Consider the following 19,279-nt stretch of genomic DNA (forward strand, 5'->3'; position numbering starts at 1 on the left):
GGCATGTACCTTGGTTGCGGGCATATTCCCAGTAGGGGGTGTGTAAGAGGCAGCTGATCGATGACTCTCTCTCATCGATGTTTCTAAACTCTCTATCTCTCTCCCTTCCTCTCTGTACAAAGTCAATAAAATATATTAAAAAAATGTAATAAAGAGCTATATGGGGGAGATAAGAGATCAACCGAAGGACTTGTGTGCATGCATTTGAGCATAACCAATGAACGCAAAACACTGGGGGGTGAGGGCATGTATGGGAGTGGGGTGGGGGTCAATGGTAAGATATGTACACATATAATATCTTAATAAAATAAATAAATAAACAAACAAATAAATAAATAAAGCTATAAAGGGAAATAGAGAGATTTCTAGGCTGTATCAACGTCCCAATAAATGTTTGGAAAACATGTGTGATGGCCGATAGAAGAACCAGAAAGGCTTAATTTAAAGTGGGATGTCTACATACTCAAATTGCCAAATGAACGACAACAATAACCCAACTGCCTTCATCCCCAAACAGGCCTCACTTTGTGTAATATTGATAGTTTCACGCAGTAGCTTAGTTTTACAAGCGATCTTCCCAGTGTGCGAAGCATGGCGCCCACCTATACGAAAACTCTCTCTCAGAAAAACAAAGACCAATTCTGTGGTTGAGGACTCCCCGTTTACCTCTATGTCTCTAATGAACAAAGGGAGAAGTGCTGCCTGGACAGGAAGGAGAGAGAATGAAGCATAGCAGCTACCGTACTTTTTGATTCCAGGTCCTGCCATGACCCTCAGCATGGGGGCCAGGTCTTCGGCATAGCGGCACATGGGACCCGTACACTGAAACAGCTCCTGGGCTCCGTGGGCCACCGGGAACTGGCCTTTGTTAGAGACCACACCTGAAAGGTTAGAACTCGGGTTAGCTGTCCAGAATAAGACATGGCCCCTCCTAGGAAGAGAATCATATGATTCTTCGCTTCTTCTGGCCGACTTCATTTAACATGATATTCTCAAGGTCCATCCATGTTGTTGCAAAACTGAAACTCATAGATACAAATAACAGTATGGTGGTGGCCATAGGGATGGGGGTTGGGGGCAGTAGGTAGTAAAAGGGGAAGGGAAAAGGGGCCAAATACATGGTGACGAAGATGATCTGACTTTGGGCTTAGGGCACATGATCCACTATACAGATCATGCATCTTAGAAATATACACTAAGCCAAAACCGGTTTGGCTCAGTGGATAGAGCGTCAGTTTGCAGACTGAAGGGTCCCAGGTTCAATTCTGTTCAAGGCCATGTAGATTGGTTGCAGGCACATCTTCAGTGGGGGTGTGTGCAGGAGGCAGCTGATCAATATTTCTCTCTCATTGATGTTTCTAACTCTCTATCTCTCTCCCTTCCTCTCTGTAAAACATCAATAAAACATATTTTTTAAAAAGAAATATACACTAGAAACCTATATAAACTTATTCACGAATGTCACCCCAATAAATTTAATTTAAAAAGACACTATCCCTGAATGTTGTATGCCATCATGTTGCATCTTTCTTAAACTTGGAGGGTTGAACTTCCAGAACAATCTCTAACGGAAGCAGCAAGAGCAGACATATTTTTCTTGTTATTGATCTTCAGAGAAACATTTTCAGTTTTCACCAATAAGTATGATGGTAATTATGGATGTTTTCATATAGGCCCTCTTTTTTAATATAAAAAAATAATAGTGTTCCCGAGACTGGTTTGGCTCAGTGGATAGAGCGTCGGCCTGCGGACTGAAAGGTCCCAGGTTCGATTCCGGTCAAGGGCATGTACCTTGGTTGTGGGCACATCCCCAGTGGGGGGGGGGGTGCAGGAGGCAGCTGGTTGATGATTCTCTCTCATCGATGTTTCTAACTCTCTATCCCTCTCTCTTCCTCTCTGTACAAAATAAATAAAATATATTTTAAAAAAATCATAGTGTTTACTGTTTGACAAATACTCTCCTAGGACCTTTACAACATTAATTCATTTAATTTTCATAACAACCTTATAAAGTAGACATTTTGGCTATACCCATTTTTCAGATGAGACCATTGAGGCAGACATTAAGTATCTGTCTACTAGTAATATTACATAGTTACTAAGTGACAGAATATCTTAAGTCTAGCTCCCCAGACTGTTATCAATCACTAAACCAGTGACTCTAAACTTTTGGCTTCAGATTCCTTTTAAACTCTTCAGAATTATAGGGGACATTAAAAAATTTTTGTTTATACAAGTTAAACATATCAGTATTTAACATATTAGAAATAAAAACTGAAAGGATGCTAAAATATTTGTGTCAGTTTGTTTAAAAATAACAGTAAACCCATTATACGTTAGCACAAAAATATTTTATAAAAATAACTATATATATATATATATTTAAAGGGGAATGGGAGAATGTCTTTTCTTTTTAAAATAAATATATTTTATTGATTTTTCACAGAGAGGAAGGGAGAGAGATAGAGAGCTAGAAACGTCGATGAGAGAGAAACATTGACCAGCTGCCTCTTGCACACCCCGCACTGGGGATGTGCCCGCAACCAATGTACATGCCCCTGACCGGAATCGAACCTGGGACCCTTCAGTCGGCAGACCGATGCTCTACCACTGAGCCAAACCGGTTTTGGCAAAAAATAACTGTATTTTTTAACACAAAAATATATTTAGAGATGAGGCCATCCTTTTACATTTTTGCAAATCTATAAAGTGTTTGATTGAAAAGAAGGGAAAAAAAACCTGGATTCTCATATCTGCTCCACATTCTGTTTTACAATATGTAATTTTGTTTGAAACATATAGTGAAAATCAATCTCATAATTCAAATGACCTGCCCAAGACTAAATAAAGTAGTTTGTGGTACAGTGACCTAAAATTCGGTGCAAATTGGTCCGGTTCTCTTTGCACTCTATCATTCTGATTTCAATCAAGCTGGCTGAACACATTGAAATAAAATTAACTTCCAAAATAATTATCTATAACTTCTAAGGAGGGAGATGGTATGATATCTCACTGCCTCATCTCTAGGCCCTGCTTCATTCCGGAATGAAGTTTAGGGCAAAGAGTACAAATAGCCAAGGGAATAATTTTTAAGGGAAGGGAGAGGAGGAAAAATTCACATATAGAGTTTTTGAGATCTTTGAAGGGCTGTGAGTTTTCTAGTTTTATTTGCTGGATTTTTTCTCTCTCAAATCTTATCCAATTCTATAAGCACTCTTTGAAATGTCTATATTTGTAATTATGTGTGTAGTTACATGTGTACATCGTTAACTAAAAATAATATTGAATGTAACTGTAATGAAAAAATAAAATTTAAATTAAAGAAAAAAAAGAAAATCAATCTCATATAGATATTTCTTTGCAAAGGCAGTATTTTAAAAATCTTAACAGATAATTTTTCATATTCTCTGTTCATATTATATCAAATCAGGTCAAGTCCTATTTCTGATAAGATATTTACAATAAGAAATCTGAAATTTTATCAATGAATTTCATATTCTGTTATTCTAAACTCCATTGGTAATCTCTGGCTAAGATTCAATCATTTTATAATTCATAACTTTGTAATACCAATCATTAGTGATTTGAAAAATATTCACTAAAATACACATTACATGTTATGTTCATTTTATATTAAAAAATTCATTCACATCACCACTGATCGCTAAGAAAAGTCTTAATTAGTGTAAGGCTGGTAAGCTCATGGTGGTAGATGTAGGTTTTCCAAATTTCTAATTTTTGTTTGTATAAGGTTCTTAAAATGCATAAGTAAAAGCCCAATCCAAAGTAAGAAATAACAAAAATTAAAGAGATAGACAAATTAATCTGTTATATGCATTTTAAAAGTATTTTGTCCCATTTGACCCAGTGATCCCGCTTCTAGGAATATATCCCAAGAAACTAGAAACACCAATCAGAAAGGATATATGCACCCCTATGTTCATTGCAGCACCATTCACCATAGCTAAGATTTGGAAACAGGCTCAGTGCCCATCAGCACATGAGTGGATTAAAAAACTGTGGTACATCTACACAATGGAATTCTATGCTGCTGTAAAAAAGAAGGAATTCTTACCATTTGCAACAGCATGAATGGAGCTGGAAAGCATTATGCTAAGCGAAGTAAGCCAGTCAGAGAAAGAGAAATATCACATGATCTCACTCATTTGTGGAATATAATGAACAACATAAACTGATGAACAAAAATAGACGCAGAGCTAGAGAAGCATTGATCAGACGGTCAAACCTCAGAGGGAAAGTAGGGGAGGGTGGAGGTAAGGGGGAGAGATCAATCAAAGGACATGTATGCATGCATATGGGCCTAACCAATGGACACAGACACCAGGGGGGGTGAGGGCATGAGTGGGGGGTGGGGGTGCAATAGGAGGAAAAGGACATATATGTAATACCGTAGTCAATAAAGAAAAAAATAAAAAGGTAAAATATAAGTATTTTGGAAAGTTTTTATTTATAAGGAAAAAAATGACTGATGGTTACCAGAGGAGCGGGCGATGCGGGGAGGGCTTGGGGGAGGGCTGGGTGAAAAAGGTGACGGGATTAAGAAGAACAAATCGGTAGTTACAGAATAGTCATGGGGATATAAAGCATAGCATAGGGAATACAGTCAATAATATTGTAATAACTACTGTATGGGGCCAGGTGGGTACTTGAAATATTACGTGGACTACTTTGTAAAGTATATAATTGTTTTACCACTATGCTGCATATCTAATCTAATACAAAATAATATTGAATTTACCCTGTAATTAAAAAATTAAAAGGACAAATGAATCAATGAAAAGGGTCAGGATGTATTAAATATATAAATGCAGATTGAACTGTTTGAAGGTGCAAATACCAGCCTACTGCATGCACTTTTTTTTACCTTGTTTTTTCTTACTTATCCCTGTGGTGACATGAATGTGTAGTGTCTACAATGTGGTTGTTGAAACCAGAAAGATTAAGAAATATCAAATAGGACAGCAGCATCAGGGTAGCACAGATTGTTTTTATTTTCTTACTTTTTATTACAACTAATTAGATACTGCTTCACTGGACGAAATGGCCTGTGCACATCACACCGAGGGACATGGAAGTACTCTAACCCACCTTTACATCCAAAAATAAACAAGAACTTGGTAAGGACTGTGGATCCAGGAGAGTCAATGAAGATGCCCCATTCTAACTCACTGTGCTGTGTGTGTGTGTGTGTGTGTGTGTGTGTGTGTGGCGGGGGGGAGGGGGGGACCTGGAGAGTGGAAACCTGGGCAGATGCCCACTGGCAAGACAATTTGTGGAAGTCCAGGTAGGTTGAGAGGAGATTCCAGCATGCAAGTGATGCAGGCCAGAGGCAAGACTGGATGCATAGAAAAGGGAGAAACTCATTAGGCAGTCCCCCCTTAAAGGGCCACACTGCAGCAGAAGTGATCACTCCTGTACAATAAGTCCACTACTGTGACGTCATCCACACAGAAGACGGAAAGTGAAAGTGATGAGTGACTTCCTTGTTACCCCAAATGTGAGCGTGTGGCTGGAGAAAGCCATTTCTATCCTGCAGCACCCACATCTCTGAGGAGGGACCTCCATGACAGGGGTGGTGGGGGAGAAAGGGAAGGAATCTGATAAGAATAGCGAAGGGAATTGAACACAGTTCCCGTTGTCTGTCTCAAGACTTTGGCAGGAAGTCCAACCACGAGCCTCTAGGCCAGTGGTTCTCAACCTTTCTAAGGCCGCGGCCCTTTAATACAGTGCCTCATGTTGTGGTGACCCCCAGCCATAAAATTATTTTCGTTGTTGCTTCATAACTGTGATTTTGCTACTGCTAATGAATCGTAATGTAAATGTCTGTGTTTTCTGATGACTGAAGCAGTATTTAGATCCCAGAAATAAACCCAGGCTTACACGGTTAATTAATCTATAATGAAGGAGGCAAGAATATACAGTGGGGAAAAGAGAATCTCTTCAATAAACGGTGTTGAGAAAAATGGACAGCTACTTGCAAAAACACAAACAAAAAAGAAACTACCACTTTCCTACACCACATACCAAAATAAATTTAAAATGTATTAATACTGGACCATAAACTAGAACATTTCAGGAAGAAAACATAGGCAATAAACTTTGACACTGGCCTATGTAATATTTTCTTGGCTGTCTTCCCAGGCATGAACAATAAAAGCAAAAAGATAGAAGTAAGATTACAAAGAACTGCCCTGGCAGGTGTGGCTGTTGGCTGAGCATCGTCCCACACACCCAAAGGTTACTGGTTCAATTCCCAGTAGGGCTGTGCATAGGAGGCAGAGCACATTCCCAGGTTGTGGGTTCGAACTCCAGTAAGGATGGGTACAGGAGGCAGCCACTTGATGGTCCTCTCTCACGTAGATGTTTCTCTCTCTTCCTCTCTCCATTAAACCAATAAAAATATATTTTTAAAGAGATTACACAAAACTAACAAACTTTTATATAGTGAAGAAAAACATCAACAAAATAAAAAGTCAACTCATGGAATGGTAGAAAATATCTGCAAGTAATATTCTCAATAAAGGGTTAATATTAAGAAAATATATATAAGGGGCCATAAAATTCAACATAAAAACAATCAATCCAGTTAAAAATGAACAGAGGATCTGAATAGACATTCTTTGAAAGAAGACATACAGATGGCCATCAGATACATAAAAAGTTATTCAACATCACGGATCATTGGGGAAATGCAAATAAAAACCACAGTGAAATATTACTTTACACCTGTCAGATTAGCCGTTATAAAAAATAAAACAAGTCACAAGTGTTCGCAAGGAGGTGGAAAAGGAACCTCATACACTCTTGGTTAGATTGCAAACTGGTGCAGCCACTATGGAAAACAGTATGATTCCTCAAAAAATTAAAAGTAGAACTTACATAGGATCCAGCAATTTCACTACTGAGTATCAGAAGAAAAAACCCCCAATAATTTGAAAAGACATTTATACCCCTTATGTGCACGTTTACTTATTTGTTCTGAATTTTGAATTTGTCATCTGCCAAATAGGTATAATTTCTTCCTGAAAGGTCTACCGTAGAGAATAAATAAAATTAGTTATGGTAGACAACTTGTAGAGTACCTGACACAGAGCTGATGCTCAATAATAATAGATTTGGAAACAGCTATTTTCAATATTGATAAATATATATGACCATACTTCTAGGTAAAATTATCCTGGTAGGTACCAGATTTCTGAGTTGCTATTAATCATAATATTACTAATATATTAATATTACCTGGGGAAGGTTTGTGTCCAAATATGCCATTGAAGAATGCAGGCATTCGAATGCTGCCACCAATATCAGAGCCCACACCAATCACTGAGCAGGCAGCTGCCAGGGTACAGCCCTCACCACCTATGGGACATGCAAAATACTCCTTTATAATAAATTAGATTACTATTTGCAAATAATGGTTATATATTTACTCATATGTTTTCCTTTACTAGAGATCTTTATATTCATACTGGAGATCCAGTGCATGGATTTGTGAACCAGTGGGGTCCCTTGGCCTGGCCAGCAGGGATCAGGCCTAAATCCATCTACTGGGCCTCCAACATCCCCTGAGGGGTCCCAGATTGTGAGAAGGCACAGGCCAGGCCAAGTGACCTCACCAGTGCATGAATCTGTGCACCAGGCCTCTAATATGCATATAAGACCTTTGGTTAATCTCTTTCCACTCTCCCTCCTCCCCCATTCCCTCTGAGATTCATCAGTCTGTTCCATGTTTCCATGCCTGTGCATTGAGCGTCTGCCCCCTGGTGGTCAGTGTGCACCATAGGTACCAAACGGTCGAATGGTTGACACAATGGTCATTTAGGCTTTTATATAGAGGACTTTGAATTACTTTCTAGTGTACTTTGATTACATTTTGTAAGTTGAGGAAACCGACACACTGACTGCACCTTCATTATGTTACCAAGGTCACGTAGCAAAAACTGTCAATGTTCTCCTTGGCTCTAGCTTAAGCACCTTATTTTACTAACCCACATATATGCCTTGAGGATTGATAAAAGCCATGTAAATTCTAGTCTCTGATATTTTCCTCCTACATTGCTTTTTGCACATTCTTAATCTCCTTTGGTAGATATGCCTTTTTTTTTAACCTTGAAAATGACAAAGCTCTATCATGAGCCCCAATTCATCATCATCAACACACACACCTTGTTGTTTTTTGTTTTGTTTTTTTGTTTTGTTTTGTTTTTGCATCCATTCCAATAGGTTATAGACTAGATACTGTATCATGCTTATGATGATAACTTCTAAGTTATTTTAAACCCTGATTACTACTCTGTCTTATATAGGCTACTTGACAACTCCATTGGGTGTCTTACAAACATCTTAAACATAAAATGTTCAAAGTGGTATTCTTAAATCATGCTTCCCCCATTTCTCCCTCCTATTCCCGTTTTCTCCATCTGAATGAATTCCTGTACCATTTCTCTAGTCAGAAACCCTATGACTTTTACTTCTCTTTTTACTTTTACACCCACCTCTCCATTACTAATCTATCATCAAGTCATGGTCGATCCAGTCTACCTTTAAGATATTATAGTATAGCTTGTGTCCTATCTACCTTTCTCCATCTACAAAAACACTAGTTGAATCCACTATCATTTATCTCCTGGACAACTAAAATAGACTTGCAATTTATCTATTTGCTTCAGCTTTTGTTCCTCTACATTATCTGATCTGGACAAAACTTAATTTCATCACTGACTCCTCTCTGTCTTACTCACTGCGCTGGGTTTCTTTCAGTTCACACTAAACATCTTACCACCTCAGGTTTTTGCACTTTCTGTATTCTGTCACTAGGATTATTTTTGCTTGACCCACTACCCCAACATCCACTGAGTGGTTAGCTGTCTCTGATCCTCTGGATTTCATAATAAAATCACCTTCTTAATCACTTTCTATGACTATATCTGCTAAATTCCTGAATTTAGTACACTTCCTGATATACAGCACAGTTATCAATGCTTAGAATCTTCAGAGTATTTTATTACCTTTGTCTCAGGAAGATAAAATTCTCAAGTTAAATGAGTTTCACTAACTCACATTTTTCTCTCTCTCGCGCCCCCCCTCCACTCTACACACACACACACACACACACACACACACACACACACACACACACAGACCAACAGTATGAGTGTTCATTGTCAACAATGTTCTTCATCAACCTATGACAAATTTTATAATTGCCTTTACCATAAACATCTAATTATGACTTTCCCAGAAGGTGCAATAGTATGTGCACCCCTTCTGATTCACTAACAAATGTTATACTCACCTGAACTTCCACCTACAATATGCCGTAAATCATATGGGTTGTTGGATCGACCATAGACCTTGTTACTGGATTCATACCACATGCACAGCTCACTACAGTTGGTTATGCCCAGAGGAATGGCACCAGCTTCCTTCAGATATGCCACTACTGTGGCATCTCTTTTGGAAATGGCATTACGACGATTCACAAGGCCAGAAGAATTAGGCATTCCTATAAAGTCCACAAGAAAAAGAAGTTAAGCCCTAGCCAGTTTGGCTCAGTGGATAGAGCGTTGGCCTGTGTACTCCGGGGTCCTGGGTTTGATTCTAGTCAAGGGCACATGCCCGGGGTTGCGGGCTCAGTCCCCAGTGGGGGGGGTGCGGGAGGCAGCGGTCAATGGTTCCCTCTCATCATTGATATCTCTCTCTCTCCCCCTTCCTCTCTGAAATCAATAAAAATATATTTAAAAAGAAAAAGAAGTTAAAATGTTATTAAATAAAAATAGGAACAATTTGCTGAGCACTTCCAATGAACCAACCCAAATATTGTGGGTGATTTTCTTAGTACTGACAGGTGATATGACTTAATAGAAAGTCCACAGGCTTTGGAATCAGAACTTCCGTATTTTTCGGACCATAAGACGCACCGGACCATAAGACGCACCAGTTTTTAGAGAAGGGAAATGAAGAAAAAAAGATTCTGAAACAAATAGTGTCCTAAAATATTTTATGTGCATTAAAACCCAACATCACAGTCATAAACACATGTAATCAACCCTGTAAAGTAAACAGCAGCATTTAGAACCATTTTAGAGCCGGGCAAGCACACAGAGACCACACAGAGCCGGGCAAGTAAAAAAACTTTTTTTTTAAAGTGTATGTGTAGGCTATATTTGGACCATAAGACGCAGGGACTTTTCCCCCCCACTTCTGGGGGGGAAAAAGTGCGTCTTATGGTCCGAAAAATACGGTAAGTTCAAATCATATCTCTGTAGCTTACCAACTCTACAAACTTTGGGAAAGTTTTACAAACTTTTCTGATTCTCAGTTTACATAGGAACAAATGAGATATTGAATGTAAAGTATGTGAACAAATTGAATAAGTAAAAGTGATGAATACAGATCAGCCAGTGTTGCTCAGTGGTTGAGCATAGATCTATGAACCCAGAGGTTACCGGTTCCATTCCTGGTCAGGCACATGTCCAGGTTTTGGGCTTGATTCCCAGTAGGGGGTGTGCAGGAGGCCTCCAATTGATCAGTGTTTCTCTCTCATTGATGTTTCTATCTCTCTATTCCTCTCCCTTCCCCGCTCTCTAAAATCAATACAATAAAATTAAAATTAAAAAGAACAGTACCTTGTAGCTGGAAAGCTTCTTTGACTGTCAAAGGAACCCCAAGGAAGGGCCATTTCTTTTCCAGGGTGGCATCATCTTCCAACTTCTCTGCAAGCTTTTTATCTATATCATGAGCCTCCTGCTTAGCTGCCTCAAACCTAGAAACAATGGAACAGAGCTACATAAAGCTGTGGACCTTGCGAAAGAATATAGTTCTAAGAAAGGCTCCAGATGGCTAACTGAGCTCAAATTTTAAAAATAGGGCCTAGCCGAAACCGGTTTGGCTCAGTGGATAGAGTGTTGGCCTGCGGACTGAAAGGTTCCAGGTTCAATTCTGGTCAAGGGCATGTGCCTTGGTTGTGGGCACATCCCCAGTAGGGGGGTGTGCAAGAGGCAGCTGATCGATGTTTCTCTCTCATCAATGTTTCTAACTCTCTATCCCTCTCTCTTCCTCTCTGTAAAAAAAATCAATAAAATATATTTAAAAAATTACTCTCTAGAAAAACAAAAACAAAAACAAACAAAAAACAAATAAACAGGGCCTAGCAGCCATTTCTACACTTGGGCCTCTCATGCAAACTCACTTTACAGAGAAACCTATACTGAACTATTGCCTGTCACTAGACTGCCTTCCTACACCGTGTTTCTGCCATCTGAGCAAGCCCTTGCGGAGAAGTTCCCGGAATCCTATTTCAACCAATAGGACAGAGGCTTTTTCTATACAGAGCTGTGCAGCTATATCCTCATCAGGATCTCTATCAACTAATCAGAGAGGCTCCATGCTGACCAATCAGAATAGTGCTTTTTGAACCAATCAAATTGGGAAGATTATAGTCAGTGTATTTCAATTAAAAAAAATCTAAATAAGCATAACCATTTAAAAACCATAGATTTTTCTGTACATATAGAGCTACATCCAAGGTAAATTCATTAAGCAAAGTCTAATATCCCAGGGCAGTGACTGGCAAACTCATTAGTCAACAGAGCCAACTATCAACAGGACAACGATTGAAATTTCTTTTGAGAGTCACATTGTTCAAACTTAAACTTCTTCTAACTCCACTTCTTCAACATAGACTCACCCAGGCCGTGGTCTTTTGTGGAAGAGCCACACTCAAGGGGCCAAAGAGCTGCATGTGGCTCGAGCGCTGCAGTTTGCCAACCACGGCCCCAGGGTATTGCACATACCTATAGGCATTGAGCCACAATTGTGGCCTTTGAGACATGAAATATGACAACCATTCTATAACAATGAGAAGATCTAGCCTGAAAATAAGTCTGACAATCCAGGATATCCAAGGCAAAGGACTGAATACATGAGTTATTGATATTTTTCAGTTGCTGAGTTAATTATGTGGCTAATTTACCTAAGGACTTCCTGTTTAATGAGATATTTTCCTTGTTGTTTTCAGTCCTTTTGAGTTGGGTTTTCTGTTATTTGCAGTGAAAAGCATCTAAACTAACAGACTTGGCAGAGCACTTTTAATTGGGTGGTACGGACAGAAGCTAGATTTCAGTGTCAGTGTAAATAGGAGATAAAGACTTAGAGAAGCTGAAACCGGTTTGGCTCAGTGGATAGAGCATCTGCCTGCGAACTGGGAGGTTCTGGGTTCGATTCTAGTCAAGGGCATGTACCTTGATTGCGAGCACATCCCCATTGGGGGGTGTGCAGGAGGCAGCTGATCAATGTTTCTCTCTCATCAATGTTTCTAACTCTCTGTCCCTCTCTTTCCCTTCCTCTCTGTAAAAAAATCAATAAAATATATTTTAATAAAGACTCAGAGAAAATAATTGTTGATTACATTTTGCAGAAGCTTGCTTATGTGAGAAAAATAAGAGCATTATGATAGCCAGTTAGGTACAGCAAGATATTCCTCTGAAAATATTATAATCCGTTCAGCCATTGTGGCTCAGTGGTTGAGTGTCAACCTATGAACCAGGAGGTCATGGTTCAATTTCCAGTCAGGGCACATGCCCAGGATGCAGGCCCGATCCCCAAGGTGGGGTGTGCAGGAGGCAGCTGATCAATGATTCTTTCTCATCATTGATGTTTCTATCACTATCTCCCTCTTCTTCCCTCTCTGAAGTCAATAAAAAATATTTTTTAAAATGAAAATATTATAATCTAGCTACTAAAAATTCACAGAATTGGTCCACTTAAAGGCTCTCTATTAGAGTGGTTAGGATCCAGACTTTGGAGACAGGCTTGTTTGAGGTGGATATGTGACCTTCTAAGTAACAATTCTTTAAACCTCCATTTCACCTCTAGCCTATACAATGAAAGCCTAATATGCAAATCGACAAACTGGAGGAACAACTGGTCGCTATGATGCACACTGACCACCAGGGGGCAGACGCTCAATACAGGAGCTACCCCCAGCCCGCAGGCCCCTGAGCAGCCAAGGCCGGTATCACCCTGCTGACCATCCACAGAGGGAGACGACCTGCAGCAGTGGAGGGTGGTGAGGCTGGTGAGTGGGTGGTACCAGGGCCACCAAGGCAGGTACCAGCAGCCCCTCCCCCCAATCGCCCCACCAGTTGCCCCACAGATGGTCTCGGAGTGCTGGCCAGGCCTAAGGATCCTACCCGTGCATGAATTTCGTGCACTGGGTGTCTAGTAAAACAATAAGACCTACATGCTTTGCCAATGCATAAAATACGGTGCCAAGTACACAGAAGCTATTACTATCATCATTACTAATACTATCAAGTTCTCCTGACAGTGAACAAAATCTGACAGGAAAGTCAAAGGATTAGGGTCTTAGCAGACTTAGTCAAAGCCAAATTGCCCAAATCACAGAAATAGGCTGCGAGCCTTTATATCAGAAAATACAATGAGAAGAACTGCAGCAGGTATTTCTTCAACATGTCTTACCAGTATGCTATTATCAGCACCATTTACTGGCAGCCTGTTTGTTGGTGGTGAGACACGGTTCCTGGGACACGTGACACCTAGCAATGTCCCAGCCAGTTAGCACAGGGCGGTCAGATTCCTAACACCTATTCCTTCCAAGTCTAGAGCAGAGGACTTTCCAAAGACCTTAAAAGCCCTGTTGTTAATATTGCCCAAAACCTAAGGCACACATAATCAGCAAATGCAAAGAACGCTAAGAGAAGGTTGTGGTGGCTGAAAGGAAACTAGCTACCATTACACATGGGCTCAGGGCCATGGGCAGCTCTAAGCCTCTGACACCAAAGAAAGCCCTGTAATTCTAGCCTATCTACAAGCAGGTGCCCCAATAAGAAAAGAATCCTCTCCAGCCTCTGTTGAGACAGACTGAGAACACGTCCTAAGGGAGGAGGCTGCAACGTCAGAATGGTATATAGGCTAGACAGTGTGGTGAGTGAAAGGCTCTACTGAGGTCTGAGAGGCCTTTTAAAAAATGTTTTTACAATGGAATACTATGCTGTGGTAAAAAAAAGAAGGAACTCCTACCATTTGCAACAGCATGGATGGAGCTGGAGAGCATTATGCTAAGCGAAATAATCCAGTCAGAGAAAGATAAATATCACATGAACTCCACATGAACTCACTCATTTGTGGAATATAAGGAACAACATAAACTGATGAACAAAAACAGACCCAGAGACAGAGAAGCATCGATCAGATGCTCAAACCTCAGAGGGAAGGTAGGGGAGGGTGGGGGTAGGGGAAGAGATCAACCAAGGATTTGTATGCATGCATATAAGCCTAACCAATGGACACAGACAATAGGGGGTGAGGTATGGGCAGGGGAGGGGGTGGGAATGTAAGGGGGGAATAGGGACACAAATGTAATACCTAAATCAAGAAAGAAAATAAAAATAAAAATGTTTTTATTGATTTGAGAGAGAGAGAGAAAAAAAGTGAGGGAGAGAAACATTGATGACCGAGGTACATGGATCAGCTGCCTCTTACACACCCCCACTGGGGATTAAGCCAGCAATCTGGGCATGTGCCCTGACGGAATCAAACCGGTGACCCCTCAGTGCATGGGACATCATTCAACTAACTGAGCCACACCGACCAGAGATGAGAGGCCTTTTTAATACTATATATCCTGCCTTCTCCCAGTGGTCTCACTAGAGCAGGGTCTAGGAGAGCAAAATCCAAGGAGGATTCCATCCCCATGCTCTGGTGAAAAGCTGTACAGCCACCTCACCTCTATAGCAGAAGCTATACAGACTGCCATCATCACCTGGTTTACTTGTTTTCATTTTTCAGAATTCTGTTTTTACCCTACTTCCTCCAGAAAGCTTCCATGACACCTTTCCAGCCTGGATAGGTACACCTCCTCCACCCACAGTATTCTCGTCTTACAGAGCCTTAGCTCCACTATGCTGTAAACAATAGCTATTTGTATGTTTCAACCACCAGACTAGTAGGCAAAAGAGGCCAGGGTCTGTGTTTTGTTCACCTTTGTACCTTCCAACATCTACCACAGTGTCAGGCGCATAGTAGGCATTGAACAAATGTCCGGTGGGTGAGACAATTAAGGTCACAACTAGAGGCCTGGTGCACAAAATTCATGCACTGGGGGAGGGGGGCGTCCCTCAGCCTGTCCTGCACACTCTTGCAGTCCTGGGCCCCTTGGGGGATGTTCGCCTGCTTGCTGCTCTTTACCGCTCTGCTCGCTGCTCCTTAGCGCTGCCATGGAGGTGGGAGAGGCTCCTGCCACCCGCCACCACACTCACCAGCCATAAGCCCAGCTTCTGGCTGAGCAGCGCTCCCACTGTGAGAGCACACTGACCACCAGGGGGCAGCTCCTGCATTGTGTCTGCCCCCTGGTGGTCAGTGCATGTCATAGTAACCTGTTGTTCTGCAGTTCAGTCTATTTGCAAATTAGGATTTTGTTACATAGGATGGCAACGCAACTCTGAATCAAGCGTTCTATACCCTCACTTTATAATGGAACTGGGGAAGCTCAGGGTTGTTGATGTGTTGTTTTTTTGCTAGTGCTTTCTTAGAGCCTCAATTACAGGGTGCTATAGACTGAAAGGCAAGGAAAGAGGTGAAGGGGTGTGCTTCTTCCACTTTGTTGTTCCTAATAATACTGTCCCAACAGCAGCCTTTCATCTAGGCCAGGGATGGGGAACCTTTTTTCTGCCAAGGGCCATTTGGGTATTTATAACATCATTCAAGGGCCATACAAAATTATCAACTTAAAAATTAGCCTGCTGTGTTTGGTCAAACATTTAATTAATTCATCCCTAATGCCTTGGCAGGGCTAAACCAAATGAATTTCACGGGCCTTATCAGATGTTTCCCCACTCCTGATCTAGGCAAATCTAGTTAGTTCGAGCTTCCTATTTCTTTCCATACTCTAGAACCAGTCTCACTGCACCCTCAGAGGTCTGAATCATAGCTCCATGAGGTTTCCTCTTTAAGCTTTTGAGGCAGCAGTATCTAGGCAGCCCCCTACCCTCCTCATATGCGTCTAGGTCCTAGCTCTGCAGGAATCTTTTACCTTCTTCATTCTGATAATGCCATTTTCCCCCTTTGTGCTCTCAGATCTAGGGCTGGTATTTGTTTCCTACATTCATTATCTCTGAATTGCTCCAATGCTCCTGAAAAACCTATTTCAATCATTCTGTATCATATATTTTTCAGAATAGTGTGGTTCTGGGGGCTCAGAAGCAGATTCGTCACAAAGGCTGAGATGATTCAATAAAGTGGAATGGAGCCCAGGGCTGAGTCCCTTGGAAAAAATTCAGCCAAAGGTGGAAGAGATAAGGAGAAGGGAGGAATACCAGGCAGAGGGAACAACATATACAAAAAAGTTAGGGAGATCAGAGAGAGAGCACAATGGGTCAGGGGACATGGAGTAGTTCAGTAGCTAGGGAACAGGATATGAAGAAACAGGAAATGCCTGGCGTCACAGGAAATAAGGAAGAGCCATTAAAACTTGTTGACTAATTAAAGTGGGCAGATCAGTCTTTGGAAAAGAGGGGCGAAGCCAAGGGTTACACCCAGGTGTCTGGCTTGTGTGACAGGGCGGAAGAACAGGTTTGGGAGAAGTTGATAAAGTGGTATACATTTTCTGATTAGGCTTTCAAGAGAAGAGAGAAGCTAGGAACCAGCAGATGTAGAGTTCTTATTTTCTGCTGTTACTATATTTCGTAGCTGTGTGACTTTAAGCACTGAACTGCCTTGGGAGTCAGTTTAGTGTGACAGGGCGGAAGAACAGGTTTGGGAGAAGTTGATAAAGTGGTATACATTTTCTGATTAGGCTTTCAAGAGTAGAGAGAAGCTAGGAACCAGCAGATGTAGAGTTCTTATTTTCTGCTGTTACTATATTTCGTAGCTGTGTGATTTTAAGCACTGAACTGCCTTGGGAGTCAGTTTAGTGTCAAGTAAACAGGGGGGTGACAATACAGTAGAACTGTTTAATTATGAGGACAGTTCCATTATGGAGCTCCTATTATGTTAACAACCATGACAATCCCAATAGCTCACACTGACTGATTGGTGTAAGGGCCTGTGCTGCACACTTTGCATATATTTTTCATTTAAAAATGTTTATCAATTTTGAGAGAGAGAAAGGAAGGGAGAGGGAGAGAGAAACAACGATGTGAGAGAGAAACATCAATCGGTTGCTTCCTTTATGTACCCCTAACCCACAACCTGGGCATGTGCACCAACCAGGAATTGAACCTGTGGGACTACGCTCAATCAACTGAGGCACATAGGCCAGGGCCATATATTTTTTCATTTTAATGCCAATATTTTAATGACAAATACAAAAGAAACATAATTAGCACAGTAAAGCCATTTTGGTATACTTTGAGGGAGTCAGGAAAACCACTGATGTCACACATAGCATGACTAAACTTCCTAAAATTATTTCTCTTTTTTTTTTAATTTTATTGATTATGGTATCACATAATTGTCCTCATCCCCCCATTCCCATCCCAAACCCCTCCCCACATATGCCCCCACCCCCCTGTTGTCCATGGCCACTGGCTAGGCCCACATGCATGCACACAAGTCCTTTGGTTCATCTCTCCCCCATACCCCCACCCTCCCCTCTTTTCCCTCTAAGGTTTGAGTCTGATCGCTGCTTCTCTTTCTCTGGGTCTCTTTTTGTTCATCAGTTTGTGTTGTTCATTATTTCCTCTAGATGCGTGAGATCATGTGATCCAAGAAATACCCTTGTAAGAACCTAAACTGCAACAAGCCATAATGGTTATGCTGAGATCAGTCTGTAGTGAGTTCCTTTCTGGGCCAACAGTTCTTTTGAATCCCAATTTCAATCTCAAATAGTTCCTTATGTGTAAATGTCAGCCATGATATTTCAGATGGTTGGTGGACTAAAATTATTTCTCAATCCATGGCTTTTCTCTCTTCAAATCTTCAATCCTTTCACAGCTATTGCCCTGCCCCCAGAGAGAAACTCTCCCTACCCCCATCAGCAACCTCTCTATTCTCCTATGTGTAATCTCATCCATCATTTTCAACGAGGACAGAAATTTAATTCTCTCTCAGATCTTTATTAGTATCCTCACACACAAAAACAAGTTCTACAACCTAAGACCTCCCTCCTTTATGACTCACATTCCTTAAAAGACAAGAGAAAAAGAAAAGTAACGGAATTTCCTTTTCTCAAGTATTTAAAGATATATTGTCAACAAATTCCATTTCAAATAAAAACCCAGTGCAGAATCTGGGGAAACATCTACGGAATGAGGAGCTGCTAAAAGTGTTGGGAGGACGGTACAGTGTAGAGCTTGTCCATAGAAAAAGGAGAGGGACAAGGGAGAATTCCTGGGACATACAGACACTCTGTACTTCTGTTTCTGTGAGTTTTGGCACCAGATGTCTACATATTTGGATCATGGCTCTATCACATACTACCTGTATGACACTAAGCAAGTAACTTAAATTCTCTGGGTCATACTTTTCACATCTACAACATAGCAAATGGAGTATTTTATGGAAAAGCTTTTGAAATGATTAAATTTAAAATGTATGAAGTACCCCTGCCAGTGTGGCTCAGTGGTTGAACATCAATCTATGAACCAAGAGGTCATGGTTCGATTCCTGGTCAGGGCACATGCCCGGGTTGTGGGCTGGGTCCCCAGTGTGAGGTGTGCAAGAGGCAGCCGATCAATGATTCTCTCTCATCATTGATGTTTCTATCTTTCTTTCCCTCTCTTCCTTTCTGAAATCAATAAAAATATATTAATAAGGAGTCCATTCTTTATAAAAATCACCAAAAATGTATAAAGTAACTATAAAGCACAATCTATTTCATGTAGTAGTGTATTTCATAAACATATCTTAAATATTTATAATTTCATAATGCTGCTTTTCATTTAATATACATGTACAATAACTGTCAAGGGTTATTTTTCAACTTTTGTAGTAATACAAACTTTCATTTAAAAATAATTGACTTAAGTGATGCAATTTAATAAGTATATTAATTAACAATAGAGTTGTATACAAGACAAAAACCTTGAAGGTACTATGTGAATGAGATCTAGAAAATGCCGCTCTAGATCAAGGCATAATAAGAACTGTTCTGTGTAGGATGCCACTGGGAAAAAAAATCCAAAATTTGTCCTTCTAATACCTCACAGCTCCCTGGAAGAGTTTACTTGGTAACTGAGACACAGAAATCACATATACACTGAGTGGCCAGAGTATCATGATCTCTGAACGCATAATA

The 19,279-nt window shown here is 40.6% G+C and overlaps 1 protein-coding gene across 2 annotated transcripts in view; it reads right to left on the reverse strand.

Annotated features, from left to right (window-relative positions):
* FAAH2 (fatty acid amide hydrolase 2) overlaps positions 1 to 19,279 on the reverse strand; it is a 47,833-nt gene that overhangs the window by 19,615 nt on the left and 8,939 nt on the right. For both annotated transcript variants that reach the window (XM_036415789.2, XM_036415790.2), the window contains exons 3-6: positions 10,650 to 10,786; positions 9,317 to 9,526; positions 7,261 to 7,380; positions 746 to 881 (exon numbers count right to left, since the gene is read on the reverse strand). In XM_036415789.2, coding sequence (XP_036271682.1) covers positions 746 to 881; positions 7,261 to 7,380; positions 9,317 to 9,526; positions 10,650 to 10,786 — 603 coding nt within the window. The remainder of the gene's footprint in view (positions 1 to 745; positions 882 to 7,260; positions 7,381 to 9,316; positions 9,527 to 10,649; positions 10,787 to 19,279) is intronic.

The sequence above is a fragment of the Pipistrellus kuhlii genome, unplaced genomic scaffold (assembly GCF_014108245.1).
Source record: "Pipistrellus kuhlii isolate mPipKuh1 unplaced genomic scaffold, mPipKuh1.p scaffold_m20_p_51, whole genome shotgun sequence".
Taxonomy (NCBI): Eukaryota; Metazoa; Chordata; class Mammalia; order Chiroptera; family Vespertilionidae; genus Pipistrellus; species Pipistrellus kuhlii.